Raw genomic sequence first — 19,048 nt, 5'->3', positions numbered from 1 at the left:
AATGACAGAGAAGAGGAAGAGGAACGGAGCCTAGGAAACACGTCCTGATGGGCCAGTCAAGTTGGTGGAGAGGAATCGTGGAATCTGGAGTCTGGGAGAGAGAAGGGCTTCCCTGGTAGCTCAGCTGGTAGAGAATCCACCTGCAATGCAGGAGACCCCTGTTTGAGTCCTGGGTTGGGAAGATCTGATGGGGAAGGGATAGGCTACCCACTTCAGTATTCTTGAACTTCCCTGGTGGTTCAGCTGGTAAAGACTCTGCCTGCAATGTGGGAGACCTGGGCTCAATCCCTGGGTTGGGAAGATCCCCTGGAGAAGGGAAAGGCTACCCACTCCAGTATTCTGGCCTAGAGAATTCCATGGACTATATAGTCCAAGGGTTTGCAAAGAGTCAGACACAACTGAGCGACTTTCACTTTGGGTACTTTTCACTTTTGGGACAGAGGACAGGCTGAGCATGGAAGAATTGACAGAGAGTCAATCTGTCTGTCTCAGTCTCCCTAAAGCAAAGGGTGAGGGGGCCTGGGCTTTGAGACCAGCCTCATTTGTGGGCACTTTGCCATTATTACCTTGTTGTTCAGTCGCTAAGTCATGTCCGACTCTTTGCAATCCCACGGACTGCAGCACACCAGGCTTCCCTGTCCTTCACTATCTCCCAGAGCTTGCTCAAACTCATGTCCATTGAATCAGTGATGCCATCCAACCATCTCATCCTCTGCCGTCCCCTTCTCCTTCTGCCCTCAATCTTTCTCAGCATCATGATCTTTTCCAAGGTCTTTCCCCTTTTCCACCAGGGTCTTTTATTACCTTAATGACTTAAATTACTTAATTATGTACATGCTTAATGAGCAAGTATTGTCCTTAGAGGGCAGGTGTGAGGCTCAGCGACACATGGGCATCAGTACTGGGACCGCCTCTGAACGCAGCTTGGGGAGCCCTCCATCTGGCTGAGGGTCCTCAGGGGGCCCGCTTGCCTGTGGGCATGTGCCCAGCAACCTGGCCCAGCAGGTGTCTCTCTGGTGAATCAAATAAACATGGGCTTGTACTTTGTATGTTGTCTTTTTTTCAGTTCATTTTGGGGCTCATCCACTATTAGATTTTTCAGATGTATCTGTCCTTACCAAGAGTTAGAGAATCATTGGTTTATAACCTGCTCTTTAGTCAGTAGCCACGGTTGTCTTACAAAACTGCTCCATAAAAGCCATGAAATCACCTGGCACCTGGCAAGGTTCCCACTCAGGGTCTAACCCTTCCACTCACAAAGGAGCTCAATGGTACAAATAATTGAAGGCATGCTTGTCCCCTGAATAGGTGACTCAAGGTAAGGAGGATGACAATGCTGACCTTGACGAATTCCTGTGAAGACTGAAGAGTATAATGAAGGTAAATAGTACAGAGCAGCGCCTGGTCCATGTGAAACCATATAAGTTGTGCTTTTATTGTTATAAAATGGGGCTGTTTGTAAGATTTGATTTTAAAAAGGATTTTTCTGCTAAAATTATACTGAAAACAATTACTAGAACTCAGGTTTTTGATAGTTCAGCCTAAGTGAATGAGAAGCGGAATTTGTTGTTGTTCAGTCGGTCAGACAAGTCTGACTCTTTGTGACCCCATGGACTACAGCACGCCAGGCTCCCCTGCCCCTCACCACCTCCTGCAGTTCATTCAAACACATGTCTGTTGAGTCGATGATGCTACCCAGCCATCTCATCCTCTGTGGCCCCCTTCTCCTCCCGCCTTCAATCTTTCCCAGCATCAAGGTCTTTCCCAATGAGTCAGCTCCTCGTATCAGGTGGCCAAAGTATTGGACTCTCAGCTTCAACATCAGTCCTTCCAGTGAATATTCAGAGTTGATTTCCTTTTGGACTGACTGGTTTGATCTCTTTTCTGTCCAAGGGACTCAAGAGTCTTCTCCAGCACCACAGTTCAAAAGCATTGATTCTTTGGCGCTCAGCCTTCTTTATGGTCCAGCTCTTACATCCATATGTGACTACTGAAAAAAACACAGCTTTGACTATACCATCCTTTGTCAGCCTAGTGATGTCTCCACTTTTTAACACACTGTCTAGTGTTGTCATAGCTTTTCTTCCAAGGAGCAAGTGCTTTATGAACAAGGCATGTGAATGGCTCTGAGGCAAATCCTCCTTCCAGGGGCTGATGGACCAGGTGTGCTAACGACATCCATCCAAAGAGAAGGAGCCAGACAACACAGACAGTTTAAATCTTTCTTTAAAGAAGGGGGCTCCAAACTGCCCATGGTGAGGTCACAGCTAGTAAACCCTCGTCATGAACCTCGTCCCTCATGTAACTGAAATAGAAAAGATGCTGCCCAATCCTTACTGGGTTCACAGTACTGCCGAAAATGAAGGCCAGGACCCCAAGGAAAAGGGATGAAGCTTATGTTGCCCTCTCTTCCTGAGCCTGTGGGGACCCTGTTATGGACTTTGGACAGCTGGCCTCTGAAACAGTCACAGCTTAAAGAGCACCAGATGCCCCTACTCTCTGTACACAGACCTTTGAGCATCCCCAAAAATTGAAATGATGAGATGGGGAAAAGGATCAACGCCTAATATCAAGGGGATAAATCAACAAAAGGAAAATGAAGAAAGGAGACTTTATTGCTATAGTTGCTGGAGTTTAAGAAACTGGTAGGAAAAATTTAAAAATATACACCTTAAATGACCAATTTCCATGAGTCTGGAATAGTTCACCTAGCACTCTTGAAGCTATGGGAGACAAACTAAATGTATGTTACTTTTAGATGATTATTCAGAAAATCAAAAGAAGAGTATCAAAATCACTTTTTTTTTTGCACACAAAATTCATAGAAGGAAGAAGTCATTAAGCAGTAAATAACTAATTTAGTTCTTTTCACTTAAAAAGACTGATGTGCTAGTAAGTTTTGAAATTTCAACCTAGGCCCTTCTGGACCTTGGTTAAAACGGGTCGTTAGTAAGGATAATTTGAAGATATAATCACTGGATGGCATTTGCAGCCAAAGGAGAAGAAATATGACCCAGTCATATTTCGGACCCAGTCATCACAGAGTCAGGAAGCTAATTCACGGAGCAACTAGTGAAATCTATAAGCAATACACCCAGAAATTCAGTGACATACAACTTAAAGCTACATGCTGGGGTGCATGCTATAAAATGTCACGTCAAGATAAACTGGTGCAGTCGCTATGGAGAACAGTATGGAGGCTCCTCACAAAACTAAAAATACCACATGGTCCAGCGATCCCACTGCTGGGCATGTATACAGACAAAAGGATAATTCAAAAGGATACATGCACTATTTATAGTAGCCAAGACATGGAAACAACTTAAATGTCCATCCACAGGTGAATGGATAAAGAAGATGTGGAATATTCCTCAGTCATGAAAAGGATGAAATAATGCCATTTGCAGCTACAAGGACGGACCTAGAGATGATCATACCAAGTGAAGTAAGTCAGACAGAGAAAAGCAAATATCATATACTGTCACTTATATGTGGAATCTAAAATACAACCCAAATGAACTTACCTACAAAACAGAAACAGACTCAGAGACACAGAATCCTGACTTATGGTTGCCAAGGTGTGTAAGGGTTACATTGGGAGTTTGGGGTCAGCAGATACAAACTAGTATGCACAGAATGGATAAACAACAAAGTCCTACTGTATAGCATGGGGGATTATATGCCACATCCTGTAATAAACCATAATGGCAAAGAACATATATGTAATAAACCGTGATGGAAAAGAATATATATATGTAAAACTGAATCACTTTGCTGAACACCAGAAACTAAAACAACGTTGTAAATCAAATATAAGTCAGTAAAAAGATAAACATGTAGCATTAAGAGAATAAAGGCACAGAGTCATCTGTGAGAGCTTCAAAATGCCATGGAAACTTTGTCCATGTGGTCTAATCAGTTTCTACTGGCTGGGAGTTTTCTATCAAAGGCTGGCAATGTTTACTCCTGTCCTGAGTCAGGATAGACTCAGGTATGGAATCTAAACAAGGAGAATAAAGTCTACAGCGGAAGAGGAAGTGGAAGGCACGCCATTCACACAGGAAAACAATGAAAACAATAAGAACCAGGGAGATGTGCTTACCGGCAGGAAAAACAAATTTTGCGCACGCAGAATTGCTGCCTGGTTACTTGCGGCAGAAAGACTCATGTTGGACGCGTTGGCAGTCGGAAGAATTGTTTCCTCTGAGTCACTCAGGAAAAACTGCAAAGAAAATGTTGCTTCAATGAATCAGTGCAAAGGAGAGTAAAGGGTTAGCAGGTGCGGGCTCAGCTTACGAAGGCTATGTTTCTTTGGCTCATTGAGCAGCGTTGTGGGGACTGTTCAGTCTTTACTCCCAGTGCTAATCCCTTCATCTTCTCTTTCAGGCTTTGGAAATCTCTATCGAGTAAGTAAGGAACTCTTGCTGTGCTCCTCACTGCACAGTGAATTCCAGAGCTCCCGGACTGACGTTAGGGAAAACAGAAGCACCTCTGTTAAACGGGAATTTTAAAATGAACCAAGAACAGGGAAGAGAGCCTGGTTGGAATGACGTTGGAGGTTGTCATCACCACCCTCAGAGAGTCAACTCTCCATCACGAGACGGGAGTCTTCACCCTGTGTTTTTGCCAGGGTGAATCATCATCTTCACCAAATGCATCAGTGGAGTCCTCTGAATTTTGTATCTTAAGAAAATAAATTAATTTTATGGGAAAAATGCAATAACTGACACCAACATCTGCCTCTACCATTTGTGAGTGCTTGGCAGCTCAGGATCACCAGGGGGTAAAATGGGAGAGAAAGGATGCTCTCAGGACTACTGGAAAGGGGGTCCTAATTAAAAAAGGAAGCAATCCTGAGAAAATAAACATGATTAGCTCTTATAGGGGCTTCCCCATTGGCTCAGCAGTAAAGAATCTGCCTACAAAGCCGGAGATGCAGGTTTGATCCCAGGGTCAGGAAGATCCCCAGGAGAAGGAAATGGCAACCTATTCCAGCATTCTTGCCTGGGAAATCCCATGAACAGAGGAGCCTGGAAGGATACAGTCCATGGGGTCGCAAAGAGTCGGACACGACCTGTGACTAAACAACAATAGTGGGTACCAATATCAGCACTCAGGGGAAAGGGTCAGTGCATTGGCAAGGTAGGAAAAATTCAGCCTCTTTCTCCCTGTTTCTCTCTCTCACCCGCCCTCCTCTCTCTCTGTCTCTCTCTTTCCTGGAGAAGCTGCAACACAGATTGCTTAGGATCAGTCACTTTCTGTCCTGTGACTGCGGGTCAGACAACTGTTCAGTGAAGATAAAGCAGAGAATCGCGGGCCAGGTTCCCTGATGAAAGATATCCATCTCCTTCATGAAACTAGGCTAGGCTTTCTGCCCAGGGCTCACCGTCTGCACTCAAGGTCTAGAGAGTAAACGCCCCTGCAGTTTCTACTGCTGCTTTTGTTTGTTTCCCCTTGCTTGTCCCTTTGATGGCGGGCTTCTTGTCAAAGACCTCCAGCAATTTACTTACGTAAATAAGAAGGCATTTGTTTAACATATCCTTGAGAACATTTCCTCTCAGATTCCAAGGACGGTTCTAGATACAGTGCTTCTGCCCATTATATATTTTGATAAAATGTTGCAAAATACAGACTAAAAAGTCAAATAAATGTAGATTTCTTTATTTACGAATTGTTGTTGTTTGGTTGCTAAGTTGTGTCCAACTCTTTGGGACCCCATGGACTGCAGCATGCCAGTAGATATTATTTACTATTAATACTAAATAATTTATCAAAAATGTCACAAACCCTGGATGAAATATAAATGTGCTGATTATTTGGAAAAAATATAACAGGAAAAAAATGGAGTAATTGTTGGCCAAATACAAGACTCCAAAATGTAAAAATTTAGATTTGACAGACCCAACATACATTTGATTTAAATACTAAAGGAAACGACAAATAGAAGGAGACCATTTAGAGTGATAGGTTCCTAGTCTCAGGAATCTGAGATCTTAAAATAATTAAAGAAAAACCCTTCTTAATTATATCAGCTTATAAAGAAGAAAATACACGAGTGATAATATATCCTGTGAAAACTTTGTCTTGCAAGGAGGCTCTGCAATAGTAGGATGGTTGAGCTTGAAAAACAGCAGAGAACTTTAATCACCACATTCAGGAATGCTTCATTAACCCCCTTCAGCTACTTTTTTCTAGTGTTTAATTAGCTACCCGTAAAATCAAGACCTCTTCGTTCTGTCTCTGTGGCTTCACACTGCAGTTTGGAACCAATTTTCCTCTTCTGTCTCCTTAGCCACTTTAAAATAACAAACTCCTAATTACAGCCAGGCCAAGCTTGAGGGTTATCAATCCATATCCCTCTTCCTGCTGGGTTAAGGTGCACAGTTTTATGCACAGAATGCATTTCTAATTTCATAATTATTTGGGGAAACTCCTCTCTGGACCTATTTTAGTATTTCTACAACCTTTGTCCTAGTTGGGAAAATGGTATTCTCATCCCGGACAAGATATCCCAATTAAGTGCATATTTTTAGCCCTCCTTCCAAATGTTACATTTCCCAGATGTAAAGCATCTCAAAATTGTCTTTCAAATAATATGGAATTGTGAACATGCAATTTAAAACTGTGTTTGCCTGATAACATCATTGCTTGTCATTTGGTTGGAGTCAGAAGTAACTAACCAATTAGAATTAGATTATCAATTAACCACTAGTTAACCATGGCCAACTCTGTGTCTAGGTGGTTCACAAAGCTGGGCTATTTATAATTATTCTCTGGGCCGTTTCTCGGAAAAGGTGCAAAATTATGTGAGGCATCACGTGACAAAAGTGTCAAAATGTCAGAAAAAAATGGCAGAGGATTTGAGCTTCTCAGACACAGCTCTGAATGGCCAGGTGGGAACTAAAATGGAACAACACACAGGTCTTTTGCAATTTGATACCCCAAACCCCATATGTGGGAAAAAAATCAGGATAACTGATCGGTTTTCTCTACCTTTTATTGGAGTGTGGTATTTAAAATGTCCTGGTAATATCTCACAATTCATTTTAAATAAAGCTAACCTGGACATTTTGTCATTTATGTTAGTATGTGCATGCATGCTAGGTCACTTCTGTCATGTTCAACTCTTAGCCATGCTCTGGACTGTGTCAGGCTCCTCTTTACATGGGACTCTCCAGGCAAGAATACTGGAGTGGGTAGACATGCCCCCTCCAGGGGATCTTCCCCACCCAGGGATCGAACCTGCGACTCTTATGTCTCCTGCGTTGGCAGGCGGGTTCTTCACCACTAGCGCCACCTGGGAAGCCCATGTTAGTGTGTAATGAGCGGTAAAAGAACACCGTTCCTGTTGATCCTGTCTCTTATAAAGGCTCTGAGACTTCAGCTCGGGAGAAACATTAGTGACTGAAAATCCACATGGAGGCTCAGCATGAAAGGGCCCGTCCACACAGTCAGGAGCAGAGGGAGCTGGCAGGGGGCCTCGGTCCTCACATCACTCCTGCAGCTTCTCTCTCCCGAGGGTAAGAAGGTGATGGAAGGTGATGACAGAAAAGCAGTAATAAGGGCTGTTTGCCACTGGCTGGAAAAATCCAGGGCAAACCGGGAGTTTTTCCCTGCTGTGAACGGACTGGGCATCAAAGAGAAAATGAGAACCTTAAACACGTTATCCGAAGTGAAATGAGCCAGACACAAAAAGACTAATAGCATGTCATCTTACGTGTATGAGGTTTTCTAGGATAGGCAAGTTCATCGTAGCAGAAAGCAGAGTAGAGGTTACCAGGGGCTGGGGGTGAGGGGAAGTCACTGTTCACGGGAAAGAGCTTCTGTGCGAGAAGATGACAAAGTTCTGGAAATGGAGAGGGTGACGGGAGCACAAAACTGCAAATACACTGAATGCCCCCGAATGTACATTCAACCATGGTTAAAATGATAAACTTTGTTATACACATTTTCCCCAAAGGAAGAACAACAAGCATTGAAAACAGAAAAAGATGGGGCAAAAAGGAAAGGATTTTTTCCTTTACCCTAAAAGAACACTCCAACATCACAGGAGCCACAGAAGAGGGTCTGAATGTGCTGTGATTTTAAAATGATGACCTGCCCTGAACAGAGAACTTCTTCCCAGTGACTTAGGGCTTCCCAGGTGGCTCAGTGGGAAAGACCCCAACTGCCAACGCACGATAAGCAGGAGACATGGGTTCAATCCCTGGGTCGGGAAGATCCTCTGGAGGAAGAAATGGCTACCCACTCCAGTATTCTTGCCTGGAGAATCCCATGGACAGAGGAGCCTGGTGGGCTACAGTCCATGAGGTCACAAAGAGGTGGACATGACTGAGCGACTGGGCATGCACATAGCCAGTGCCTTAAGGAAAGCCTGCTCAGGAAGGCAGCCCCTCCCCTAGGCCCTGAACAAAAGAGCTGCTCTTCCCCTGGGAATGTCAGTCCAGAGCCTGGATTCGCCTCACTGGGTTAATCACTGCTAACAAATAGCAAAGCTGCAACTTGGGAGTAGGGCTGTTAGTCTAGAAATTGTACTCTTAAAAGAAGTACCAGGATAAGTTTAAAAGCTCTACTGCATTAAATAGTAGCCTCCCTAGGATGGAGATTTTTCAAGTGGGTCTAGGGAAAAAAAAGCACAGACTTAACCGCTGAGAGCATCTGACCACATACAAGTAAAGACTGGTACCCACCTCCCCAGTGGGAGGAGCCATCTTTCTTGAATGTGAGTGAGGGGCCTGAGCCCACTTCCCTTGCCTGGCACCCTCTGGTGATGCGTGTGACCCCAGGGAGGTCACAGCACCCTGGAGTATAGCTGGGAACACCAGACCTTGTGTCTGCCTCATGCAGTCAAAACTCAAGTGGTTGGGGATCTAGCAGCTGGAGAACACTTCTCTGTAAGTCATCAGATGGGATCAAAGACGGCAACTGACGGACCAGTCCTTCCCGTGATGAATAAGAAAACCCACTAACAGGGGAAAGTGTTTCTTCTCTCTACCTAATGTTGGATTTTGTACTGTTTTGTGGTATTTCCTTGAAACAAAAATAAGAGCCTCTAGATGGGGAAGAACCACTAAATTCATCAGCTACCAAGAAAGATAATGGACAGGAGCAAGGAACTTAAGTCTTTTCCTGCTCCAGAGCCTCCAGTCCTACCAGAGGCAGCCGAGTGCACCGAGCCGCATTTCATTCTTTCTCAAAGCTGATCCATCAGACGTTTAATGTGTCTCCCACAGACTTCTCCACCTCCCTTGGCAATGCACTTCTTTCTTTTTGAGGAAGGAAAATGACACTGGAGGATGTGTTTTGGGTACAGAAAATGCATTTCTTCACTCCAAAGGGACTGCAGTTACTGTGAAAAAGTCGCTCAGTCGTATCCGACTCTTTGTGACCCCATGGACTATACAGCCATGGAATTCTCCAGGCCAGAATACTGGAGTGGGTAGCCTTTCATTGCTCGAGGGGATCTTCCCAGCAGTTACTGTAAAAATGTGTTAATTGGTGGCTTCCTGGTGGCTCAGATGGTAAAGAATCCGCCTGCAATGCAGGAGACCCAGGTTCTATCCCTGGGTGGGGAAGGTTCCCTGGAGGAGGGCACGGCAACCCACTCCAGTATTCTTGCCTGGAAAATTTCATGGACAGAGGAACTTGGTGGGCTACACAGCCCATGGGGTCCCAAAGAGTCAGAGTTCATCAAACATTTATAGACAGTGACTGAACTGCCTGTCAATCACTAATTATCCTAGGAGAAATACAACCAGCTTTCACATCAGATTTGTTTCCCATTTCAATTCTGTTTTTTAAAATTCAATTTTAAAAATTAGGTGATGAATCCTGGTTTTATAAGGTCAAACTGGATTTCATAAAAAATGTTTCCATTCATTCCTTCTCTCATTTAGTTACTGTGAAATGGCCCTTCCTTGTATAGAAGGTGCTTTCCTAGGATGCAAGAAAAAAAAAAAAAGACCCCGCCATTAGATGTGTGATGTTGTGTTAAATGTTGTGTCAACTTTCAGGATGCGTGCACAGGTGAGCTCACAGGTGAGTGAACACACTTTGAAGGGATGTATGCTGTGTTTAGTCACTCAGTTGTGTCTGACTCTTTGTGACCCTTTGGAGTGTAACCCACCAGACTCCTCTGTATGTGGGATTCTCCAGGCGAGAATACTGGAGTGGGTTGCCATTCCCTTCTCCAGGGCATCTTCCCGACCCAGGGATCGAACCTGGGTCTTCTGTGCCTCCTGCACTGGCAGGCAGATTCTTTACTCAATGAGCCATCAGGGAAGCCCTCCGAAGGGATGAAGAGGCTTAATGATAAGGGCCGGGGAGTACAGGACACACACTCGGTGTGTTAGAACTCCCCATAGCTCTAGCAAGTGCTATCCTTCAAGCACGTTCTGCTTCTCCCTGCGCCACCCCCTTCGTGGTGAAGTCCACTCTTTCCGAGCTGTCCCCCTACAGCTTGCTTCACTGAGTTCTTCCTGGAGCCGGCTGGCGCTTTCTCCCAGAGAGCTGGCCCCCAGAGCAGGGCTAATGCACACATGCTTGCTACGAAGTGCAGCACGAGGAATCCGCTTTAGGAAACGCTCATGTTTCTCCAAGGCTCCTGCCACTCCCTCGGTGTCTCTGTCCATCTTCCTCTGCGGTGACGTATTCATGCTCATACCATAGCCGATGATACTGCCAGTGCAGGAAGGCTAGAGTCCAGCAGATAGTGATCCACTTGCTGAAAGGCTCTTCCAGGAAAGGCTAGTCTTCAGTGCTGCATCTCACACTCTTTGCCAGGAGACCACCCTCACCCCCAACTCTGCGGACCACGCTGGGGCCACAGTTTCCCTCTCCTTGGGTCGTCACGCAGAGAGTCCTCGGGCTGTTGTCCAGGCATCTCATGAACACGTGCCTCAGGCTGATGGTGGCCAACCTCCCCTCCAGCCCTTGAGATCTGAAATCCCGCTTGAGTAGGGTTGTTCTCGAGGGAATTTCCTGTCTAGACCAGGTCCCATGTCCCAGCTCTTCCCTGGTCAGTCCTCATGACGCCTTTGTTGGAAATAAGTGATGTCATGGTCCAGCGATGCCTGAGATCTAGAAGAGAGGGTCTCCATCCCTGGGGCAAGGTCTCATCACCCTTGGCACTGGAAGACGGCCTTGGATTCTGTGCATGTCCAGGGAGAGGGGAGATGGTCTGGGAGAAGTCTGGGGGGAGGCCGGGATGGTGGAGTTGCCATGGTGAATGCGACATAGCAGGACAACTCCACATAGGAACCCAAGACCAAGGGCCAGCTGGCCCTCGGGAAGTCTTCCGTCTGCACGGCCTTGAGTGCAGAGCCCTTTCCCCCAACAGACACCATCAGTCCTTACTGCAGAGGCCCACCTGGGGGCGGCCTGTTTGCAAGCTGAGCTCTGAGGCTGAGCAGGTGTGTACCAAGGAAACAGGAGTTGCAGGGACACCCCTCAGTGGCCCTTGCTTTGGAAGAAGACCTACCTCAGGGCCCTCGCGTCTCAGGGGAGCTAGAGGGAGCTGGGCTGTGTAGTCAGGGGAAGCGGGAGGAGCCAGCACAGCTGTCCTGCAGTTAAGCCCAAGGGAGGACAGCCAGGAACGCACACTTTCCCCGCCCTGATGGACAGGAAGAGGAAGAAGGCAGGGAAGCTGGTGCTTGTCTGCCACCTTCTTCCCGGGTGTTCTTAAGGCGGACTTCGAGGCAGAGAGAAGCGCAGGAAGAGGCCATTCTGCCCGGCCACTGCTACCCCAGCCCATCTGCCTTCCAGTTGGCAACACCCTCACTTGAATCTCCAGGTGTGTCCATATAAACCGTGTGGCCCATAGTATAACATTGAGGGCAGATCTCAAGCAAACAGTCAAGGTCTCTGGTTACTTCTTCAGCCTTACTTTTTGCTGCTTCTTAGTACACATTTCTCTCTTTGTCCTGATTCTAAATGTCTTCCCTCCTGATCTTTCATCCATCATCCAGTGAAAACTACTTGTGTCCATTTTCAGAATTCCGTCCTGCTGGTCCGGCTCCCCTGTCCTCGCCCCGCCCCTCACGCTTCCACTGTCAAGACTCTTTCATAACCGCTTACCCAGTTGTCAGTCTCCTAAACGTGGTCATAAAATCCTGGGAGACAAACTTGCTTTGGGTTCTGAGGATCTAGTGAAGTACCAGGTGCATATTTATGCTCGCTCGCTCTCTCTCTCTCTCTCTCTCTCTCTACATATATATATATATATATATATATTTTTTTTTTGCTGAGTGAATGCCAGGTGGTTGAGGGTGACAACGTGAGAATAATAATAAGGATGTGTCTTAATCGGCACTGATTACCGAAGTGTTTGTTTTTAAGGATAGACCACTAAAATCATTGATATGGTAAGAGCAACCCCTGGTTCAGTATTTACTGAACCGCTGATGCGTTTGGTAACGTGTGTTACCAAAGTGTTCCTAATTGTGTTAGGAGCATCAGTTCATCTACCCTAAAAAATCCACCTTAGCAGAGAAATGTCAGTTCTCACTGAGAATTGAAAGTCTCATTGAAGTGGAGCCTGTGGAAGCTTTTAATGAAACTTCTCCAAAATGGCCCAGCTGGTTAAGGTGGGAGTGATGGTGATGTCTGAAATCAGGCCCTTTAAAGCCCAGAGCAGCACACCCTTTCCCACTGCAGTCTCTTTAATTTGCTGGTTCTGGTCTCCCTGGTGATTAGCTTGGTGACATTCGGTGGCATTTCCGTAGCTAGGAGGCGGGAAGCCGCTGGAAGTAGTCTCCCTCCCTCCCTGGGGGCCTCCCCGGGAAGCACCCTTTCCCTATGCAAAGCGGATGGGATGTTGAATTTAAACAGGCAGCAATGGGTATCGCCAAAGGAGCTATGGAGAAGGTTTCAAAATGCCACGAGATGGACCAAATTCCACGAGATGGACCAAATCCCACGAGATGGACCCCACGGCACGTCCGTGCCCCGACTCACCATATTGAACACGGCCATGGTCAGTATGATGGCCGTGGTGATGACCGTCAGGGAGATCCGAGGCCAGGGCCGGTTGGCAATGATGCCCGATGACTTCAAAAGCCACAGGAGAGAAGCAGATGCTTTCTTGCTGCATTGCTAAGAGTGGAGAGAAAGAAAAAGAAATGTGTTGCTATTTTGTGTATTTTTCTCAAGTTTCTCAAGGATGTTTAAAGCACAAGATGCACTGATATTCTTCATGCATGAGACCAGTAGACCATGTTGTCAATCTCTTACAAGTTGGGAACAAATTCATTGAATTTCTATGACAAATTATGACGTGCTTGTATGCTCTTTAAGAGAGACCTGAAATTATGTTTAAAAATTCTTCTGGTAAAGGAAAAATATGCCAGTTAATTAAACAACTCTGGCGGATGTGTTGGGTCTCAGATCACCGCCGTGAGGAAGCCGTTTTCAGAAATTCGGGTGATTTGTGTAGAAAACAGATCAGCATGCAGCTAATCCTAAGAGTTCATCTGGACCACACAATAAAGGAGTCTGCACCTGTCCCTCTGAGGATGATCCCCAGTGCTCTCAGCTGTGGCTCGTGGTGATGGCTGTGCCTCATCCTGTCCTGAGAGGGCTTCACCCACGTGGAGAAGCTCTACTTTTTATTATAAAAATACTATTCTTAATTGTGTTAAAAACACATAATATAAAATTTACCCTCTTAACTGTTTTTTTTTTTAACATTCTTCAGTTCAGTTCAGTCGCTCAGTCGTGTCCAACTCTTTGCGACCCCATGGACTGCAGCATGCCAGGCCTCCCTGTCCATCACCAACTCCCGGAGTTTACCCAAACTCATGTCCATCGGGTTGGTGATGCCATCCAACCATCTCATCCTCTGTCGTCCCCTTCTCCTCCTGCCCCCAATCCCTCCCAGCATCAGGGTCTTTCCCAATGAGTCAGCTCTTTGCATGAGGTGGCCAAAGTATTGGAGTTTCAGCTTCAACATCAGTCCTTCCAATGAACACCCAGGACTGATCTCCTTTAGGATGGACTGGTTTGATCTCCTTGCAGTCCAAGGGACTCTCAAGAGTTTTCTCCAACACCACAGTTCAAAAGCATCAATTAATTCTTCAGCCCTCAGCTTTCTTCACAGTCCAACTCTCACATCCATACATGACCACTGGAAAAACCATAGCCTTGACTAGATGGACCTTTGTTGGCAAAGTAATGTCTCTGTTTTTAATATGCTATCTAGGTAGGTCATAACTTTCCTTCCATTCCATTCTTAGGGCTTTAAAAAAAAAAAAATTGGAGTATAATTGCTTTACAATGTTGTGTGGGTTTCTGCCGCACAACAAACAAGATGAACCAGCTATATGCATACTTATAACCCCTCCCTCGCGAGGCTCCCTCCCACCTCACCCACCCCAGCCCTCCAGGTCATCACAGAGCACTGAGCTGGGCTCCCTGGATTACACAGCTGCTTCCCACTAGCTCTCTGTGTCACACGTGGTCGTGTACATACGTCAACGCTACCCTCCCGATTTGCCCCACCCTCCCCTTCCCCGACTGGGTCCACGTCTGTTCTCTATGTCTGTGTCTCGATTCCCACCTCGCAAATAGCTCTTAACCATTTTTAAGTGCAGAGTTCAGTAATGTTAATTTTATCCACTTTGCTGTGTTGCTTCCCAGATGGCGCAGTTGATAAAGAATCCACTTGCAAATGCAGGAGATGCGGGTTTGATCCCTGGGTTGAGAAGATCCTCTGGAGAAGGGAATGGTAATCCACTCCAGTATTCTTGCCTGGAGAATTCCACGGACAGAGGAGCCTGGTGGGCTACAGTCCACAGGGTTGCAAAAGAGTCGGACACAATGGAAGCGACTGAGCATGCACGCATGTACACTACTGGATGAGAGATGGTTAGAAAGGTAACCAGCCCTGTGGCTGGGGAATCAAGACCCCCACAGCTGTGAAACTTTCTGCAGTTACTGACCCTCTCTGGCCTCGGTTTCTTCACCTCTGAAATAAGAATAACAAGAGCACCTGCCTCTTTGGTTTTTTAAGAGATTTAAATGAGCTACATAAGGTGCCCAAAATAAGACATATGGTTAGTTTCTCTTCTATTTGTGAAGAAAACACATTTCTCAGGAACATTTCAGTGACTAAAAATCTATTTGCTTTATATCTCCATGCATGTGAAGTTGCTTCAGTCTTTTCCAACTTTTTGTGACCCCATGGACTGTAAACCACCAGGCTTCTCTGCCTACAGGATTCTCCAGGAAAGAATACTGGAGTGGGTTGTCTTGCCCTCTTCCAGGGGATCTTCCCAACCCAGGGATCGAACCGTGTCTCTTACGGAGACATTGGCAGGGGGTTTCTTTACCACTAGCACCACCTGGAAAACCCCAGATGAACATAAAAACCATTTTTTTCTCTCCTTTCTACTATAGATTTTTTCCCCTCCAGCTCCTGGTATAAAGAGACACAAAACATGTGTCTACAGCATCCACCCCCGTGATGTGGAATCCGAGAGCTTACTCCTTGGGCAGAGCCTCCTGGGACCTCCTCTGGTTTCTCCTACAGCCTGTCTGGAGGGATGAGCCAGTGCTGCCCTGGGCTCCAGCTGCTGAACCTCAGGCTCACGGCCAGGCTCTGCAGAGCGTCTTCCTGTTAGCAATTCAGGGGGAGCCAGATTTATGCCTTAAGTTTCTTCCCCAAAGCATGGTTTGGATGGGGGTTGGTGATGACCTTAAATCTGTTGTCTGAAGAGAGGGCCTTCAATGCTGTGGACATGTGGTATCATTCAGGATCACACAGCTGGAGGACGCTCATCTGAAAGTGTATAATTATCCTTCTAGCACATCATACACTGAATAGTATTAATACCATAAGCCACAGTGCTTTTCAACTGTGGTGTTGGAGAAAACTCTTGAGAGTCCCTTGGACTGCAAGGAGATCCAACCAGTCCATCCTAAAGGAGATCAGTCCTGGGTGTTCATTGGAAGGACTGATGTTGAAGCTGAAACTCCAATACTTTGGCCACCTTATGCAAAGAGCTGACTCACTGGAAAAGACCCTGATGCTGGGAAAGATTGAGGGCGGGAGGAGAAGGGGAAGACGGAGGATGAGATGGCTGGATGGCATAGCTGACTCAATGGAGATGAGTTTGGGTCAACTCTGGGAGTTGGTGATGGACAGGGAGGCCTGGCGTGCTGAGGTTCATGGGGTCGCAAAGAGTAGGACATGACTGAACAACTGAACTGACTGACTGAAGCCACAGTCATATCTGTATTCAGGAGGAGAAGCTATAACAGAGTGTAAAGAGCAGAGATTCAAACAGCATATCATACCAGTCAATTCTAAAGGAAATCTGTCCTGAATATTCATTGGAAGGACTGATGTTGAAGCTGAAACTCCAATACTTTGGCCACCTGATGGGAAGAGCCGACTCCTTGGAAAAGACCCAGACGCTCGGAAAGACTGAAGGCAGGAGAAGGGGAAGACAGAAGATGAGATGGTTGGATGGCATCACCGACTTGATGGACATGAGTTTGAACAAGCTCTGGGAGATGGTGAAGGACAGGGAAGCCTGGCGTGCTGCAGTCCATGGGGCTGCAGAATCACACAACTTCGTGACTGAACAACAACAACAATACCATAGACCAGAGTCAGATCTGCATTCCAGAGGAGAAGCTATAACAGGGTGTAAAGAGCAGATATTCAAAAGAATATCACAGTCATCCAGCTCATATTAAAATAGAAAATGATGCATTTGGCTGGATCCTGGCAAATGAAGACAATATTTATGCATTTGCATCCTAACTGACTAGGATTAGGTTTTTACTTAAAAGAAAATTATTAAAATGGATGCTTTTGTGTCTGTATCCAGAAACTGTCAATAGATATGATAATAAAAATTTTAAGAGCCGAAAACACAAAACTGTTATTTCGAGAGAGTGTTTAACTCTAGCTCAGATTCCATGTCACAGTCAATTAGGTAAAATATCTAGTTATTACACAAATTTTGTTGAAATTATAAAATTAAAAAAATTGCTGCTTGAATTTTTAGAGTAATGCATGGTGATGATATTGCCAAATATGCCATCTAACGGGAATATGTCATGTTCCGCTCACAGACTAGGCATGTGGTGAAGCAGATGAGGGCAGACACACACGTTTTTCTGCTCCTGTGACACGCTGGGGAAAATGACAAAGTGGGGGCCCTGGAAACCATTGCCTCTGTTTGCCCACTGAATACATGGCAGACTGTCCTGGAATCTGTCATGGTCCTATTCAGTCCTGCAAAGAGCAACCTCCTTGAAGCTGCTCACTAAAGACGCACTGGTTCGGTGTGTACTGGGCCCCAGACACCACATTCAGATGAAGTAGGTTCATTCCCTTCTCTGTTTAGTCTTCCTGTGTGCCTCCAAGCCCTCATATGCCATCGTTCTTACACCTATTATGCCATATACTCACTGTTCTCCAGGTCATAGAGGCAAGCAGTCTCCTCTACCTTTCCATCTCATCATCAAATCGAAGCAAAGTAAATGCAACTGTTCTGAAACATGAAAACTGGTAACCCTGCTGGTGACAAGGGCAAGGATATAGATGGTGGTGATGGGGATACAGATCCTGAAATATAAAGACAGTGTGGAAAGATGAGGAGGAAGATAAAGACATAAGAAGTAAGAGAAGAAACCAATGATGGGGGGAAAGGAGAAAAAAGACTAAAAACTTAAAGCAGCAAGAATCTGAGTGAGGAAAATGGGAACACTGATTTCATTTGTTGCTCTGAATAAAAATTACAACATACATCCTAACTTGATAATTTAGTTCAGTTTATTGTTTTGGGTTTAGTATTCAACAAAATCCCTGATGGATAAATAGTTTATCAAACTTTACACCATCCTGATGAGACTTTGGGCTTCCCTTGGTGGCTCAGATGGTAAAGAATCTGCCTGCAGTGCAGAAGACCTGAGTTCGATCCCTGGGTCGGGAAGATCCCCTGGAGGAGGAATTGAAAATCCACTCCAGTATTCTTGCCTGAAGAATTCCATGGACAGAGGAGCCTGTCAGGCTACAGTCCACAGGGTTGCAAAGAGTTGGAGACGACTGAGCAGTTAATTACATAACAAGACATTTCAGGCCTCCCAGGTGGAATCATGGAAGGAAATCTACCTGCCAATCTTGGAGGCGAAGGAGATGAAAGAGATGCGGGTTTGATCCCTGGGTCGGGAAGATCCCCTGGAGAAGGAAATGGCAACCCATTCCAGTATTCTTGCCTGGAGAATCCCATGGACAGAGGAGCCTGAATGGCCACAGTCCACGGGGTCACAAAGAGTAGGACGCGACTGAGCGCACGCGCACGCACGCACACACACACACACACACACAGTGATACATTACAAATGACACAACCTCAAAGAATATTGTGGCATTTATTTAGAACATCTTATTCATTTGAAGATGAGAGCAAGCCTGCTATCAGCTCAGGGCAATCATTCTATTTGATCTTTGGTTTAATCACTGGCATCGTTTCGGCCAAATCCGTTTCTTCTCTGTCTTGATAACCAGTGACGCTCACTGTATCATATGATTGTCTCTTATTACCTAGAGCAAGCTCACTGAGCATCTTCTAGAAATGCTCTTGGCTGTTAATGCCACATCCATCCACTGATCAATATGGAACTGGAGCTAAGCATAGTTGGAGAGGCAGAAGGAGAAAGAACATAAACGTACATGAAAACCCTACCACGGAGTTGGTGCTGGGGATGGTGAGCAGTGTGGGTTGCTAGAAAGAGCCTGGAATAAATGCTAATGCCTTCATCCAGTACAGGCAGAAGATTCTCCACGTAAAAATAACATGTTCATACACGGTGTTTTGGATTAAAAACGAAGAAAAAAATATCTCTGCCAAAAATATTTCCCGTTCCTTCCTTCCTTCCTCTCTTCCTTTTTTGTTTTTTGAAACTTCTGCATTGGAAACAGTTGGGTAGTCTCTGCAGTTCTAGAATTCCTCATAATTTGGTATGATAATTATTAAAGCAGATTGTGTTTGCAGTCTCATTAGGTTTTTCCTTTTTAAAATAAAACGAGGTACCCGCG

The 19,048-nt window shown here is 45.6% G+C and overlaps 1 protein-coding gene across 3 annotated transcripts in view; it reads right to left on the bottom strand.

Annotated features, from left to right (window-relative positions):
* Positions 1-19,048, bottom strand: part of ADCY2 (adenylate cyclase 2) — a 438,654-nt gene that overhangs the window by 54,200 nt on the left and 365,406 nt on the right. For all 3 annotated transcript variants that reach the window (XM_043488503.1, XM_043488504.1, XM_043488505.1), the window contains exons 16-17: positions 12,955-13,092; positions 4,103-4,222 (exon numbers count right to left, since the gene is read on the bottom strand). In XM_043488503.1, coding sequence (XP_043344438.1) covers positions 4,103-4,222; positions 12,955-13,092 — 258 coding nt within the window. The remainder of the gene's footprint in view (positions 1-4,102; positions 4,223-12,954; positions 13,093-19,048) is intronic.

Source organism: Cervus canadensis, chromosome 16 (genome assembly GCF_019320065.1).
Source record: "Cervus canadensis isolate Bull #8, Minnesota chromosome 16, ASM1932006v1, whole genome shotgun sequence".
NCBI classification, from domain to species: Eukaryota; Metazoa; Chordata; class Mammalia; order Artiodactyla; family Cervidae; genus Cervus; species Cervus canadensis.
This window is presented reverse-complemented; position numbering and strand designations above follow the sequence as displayed.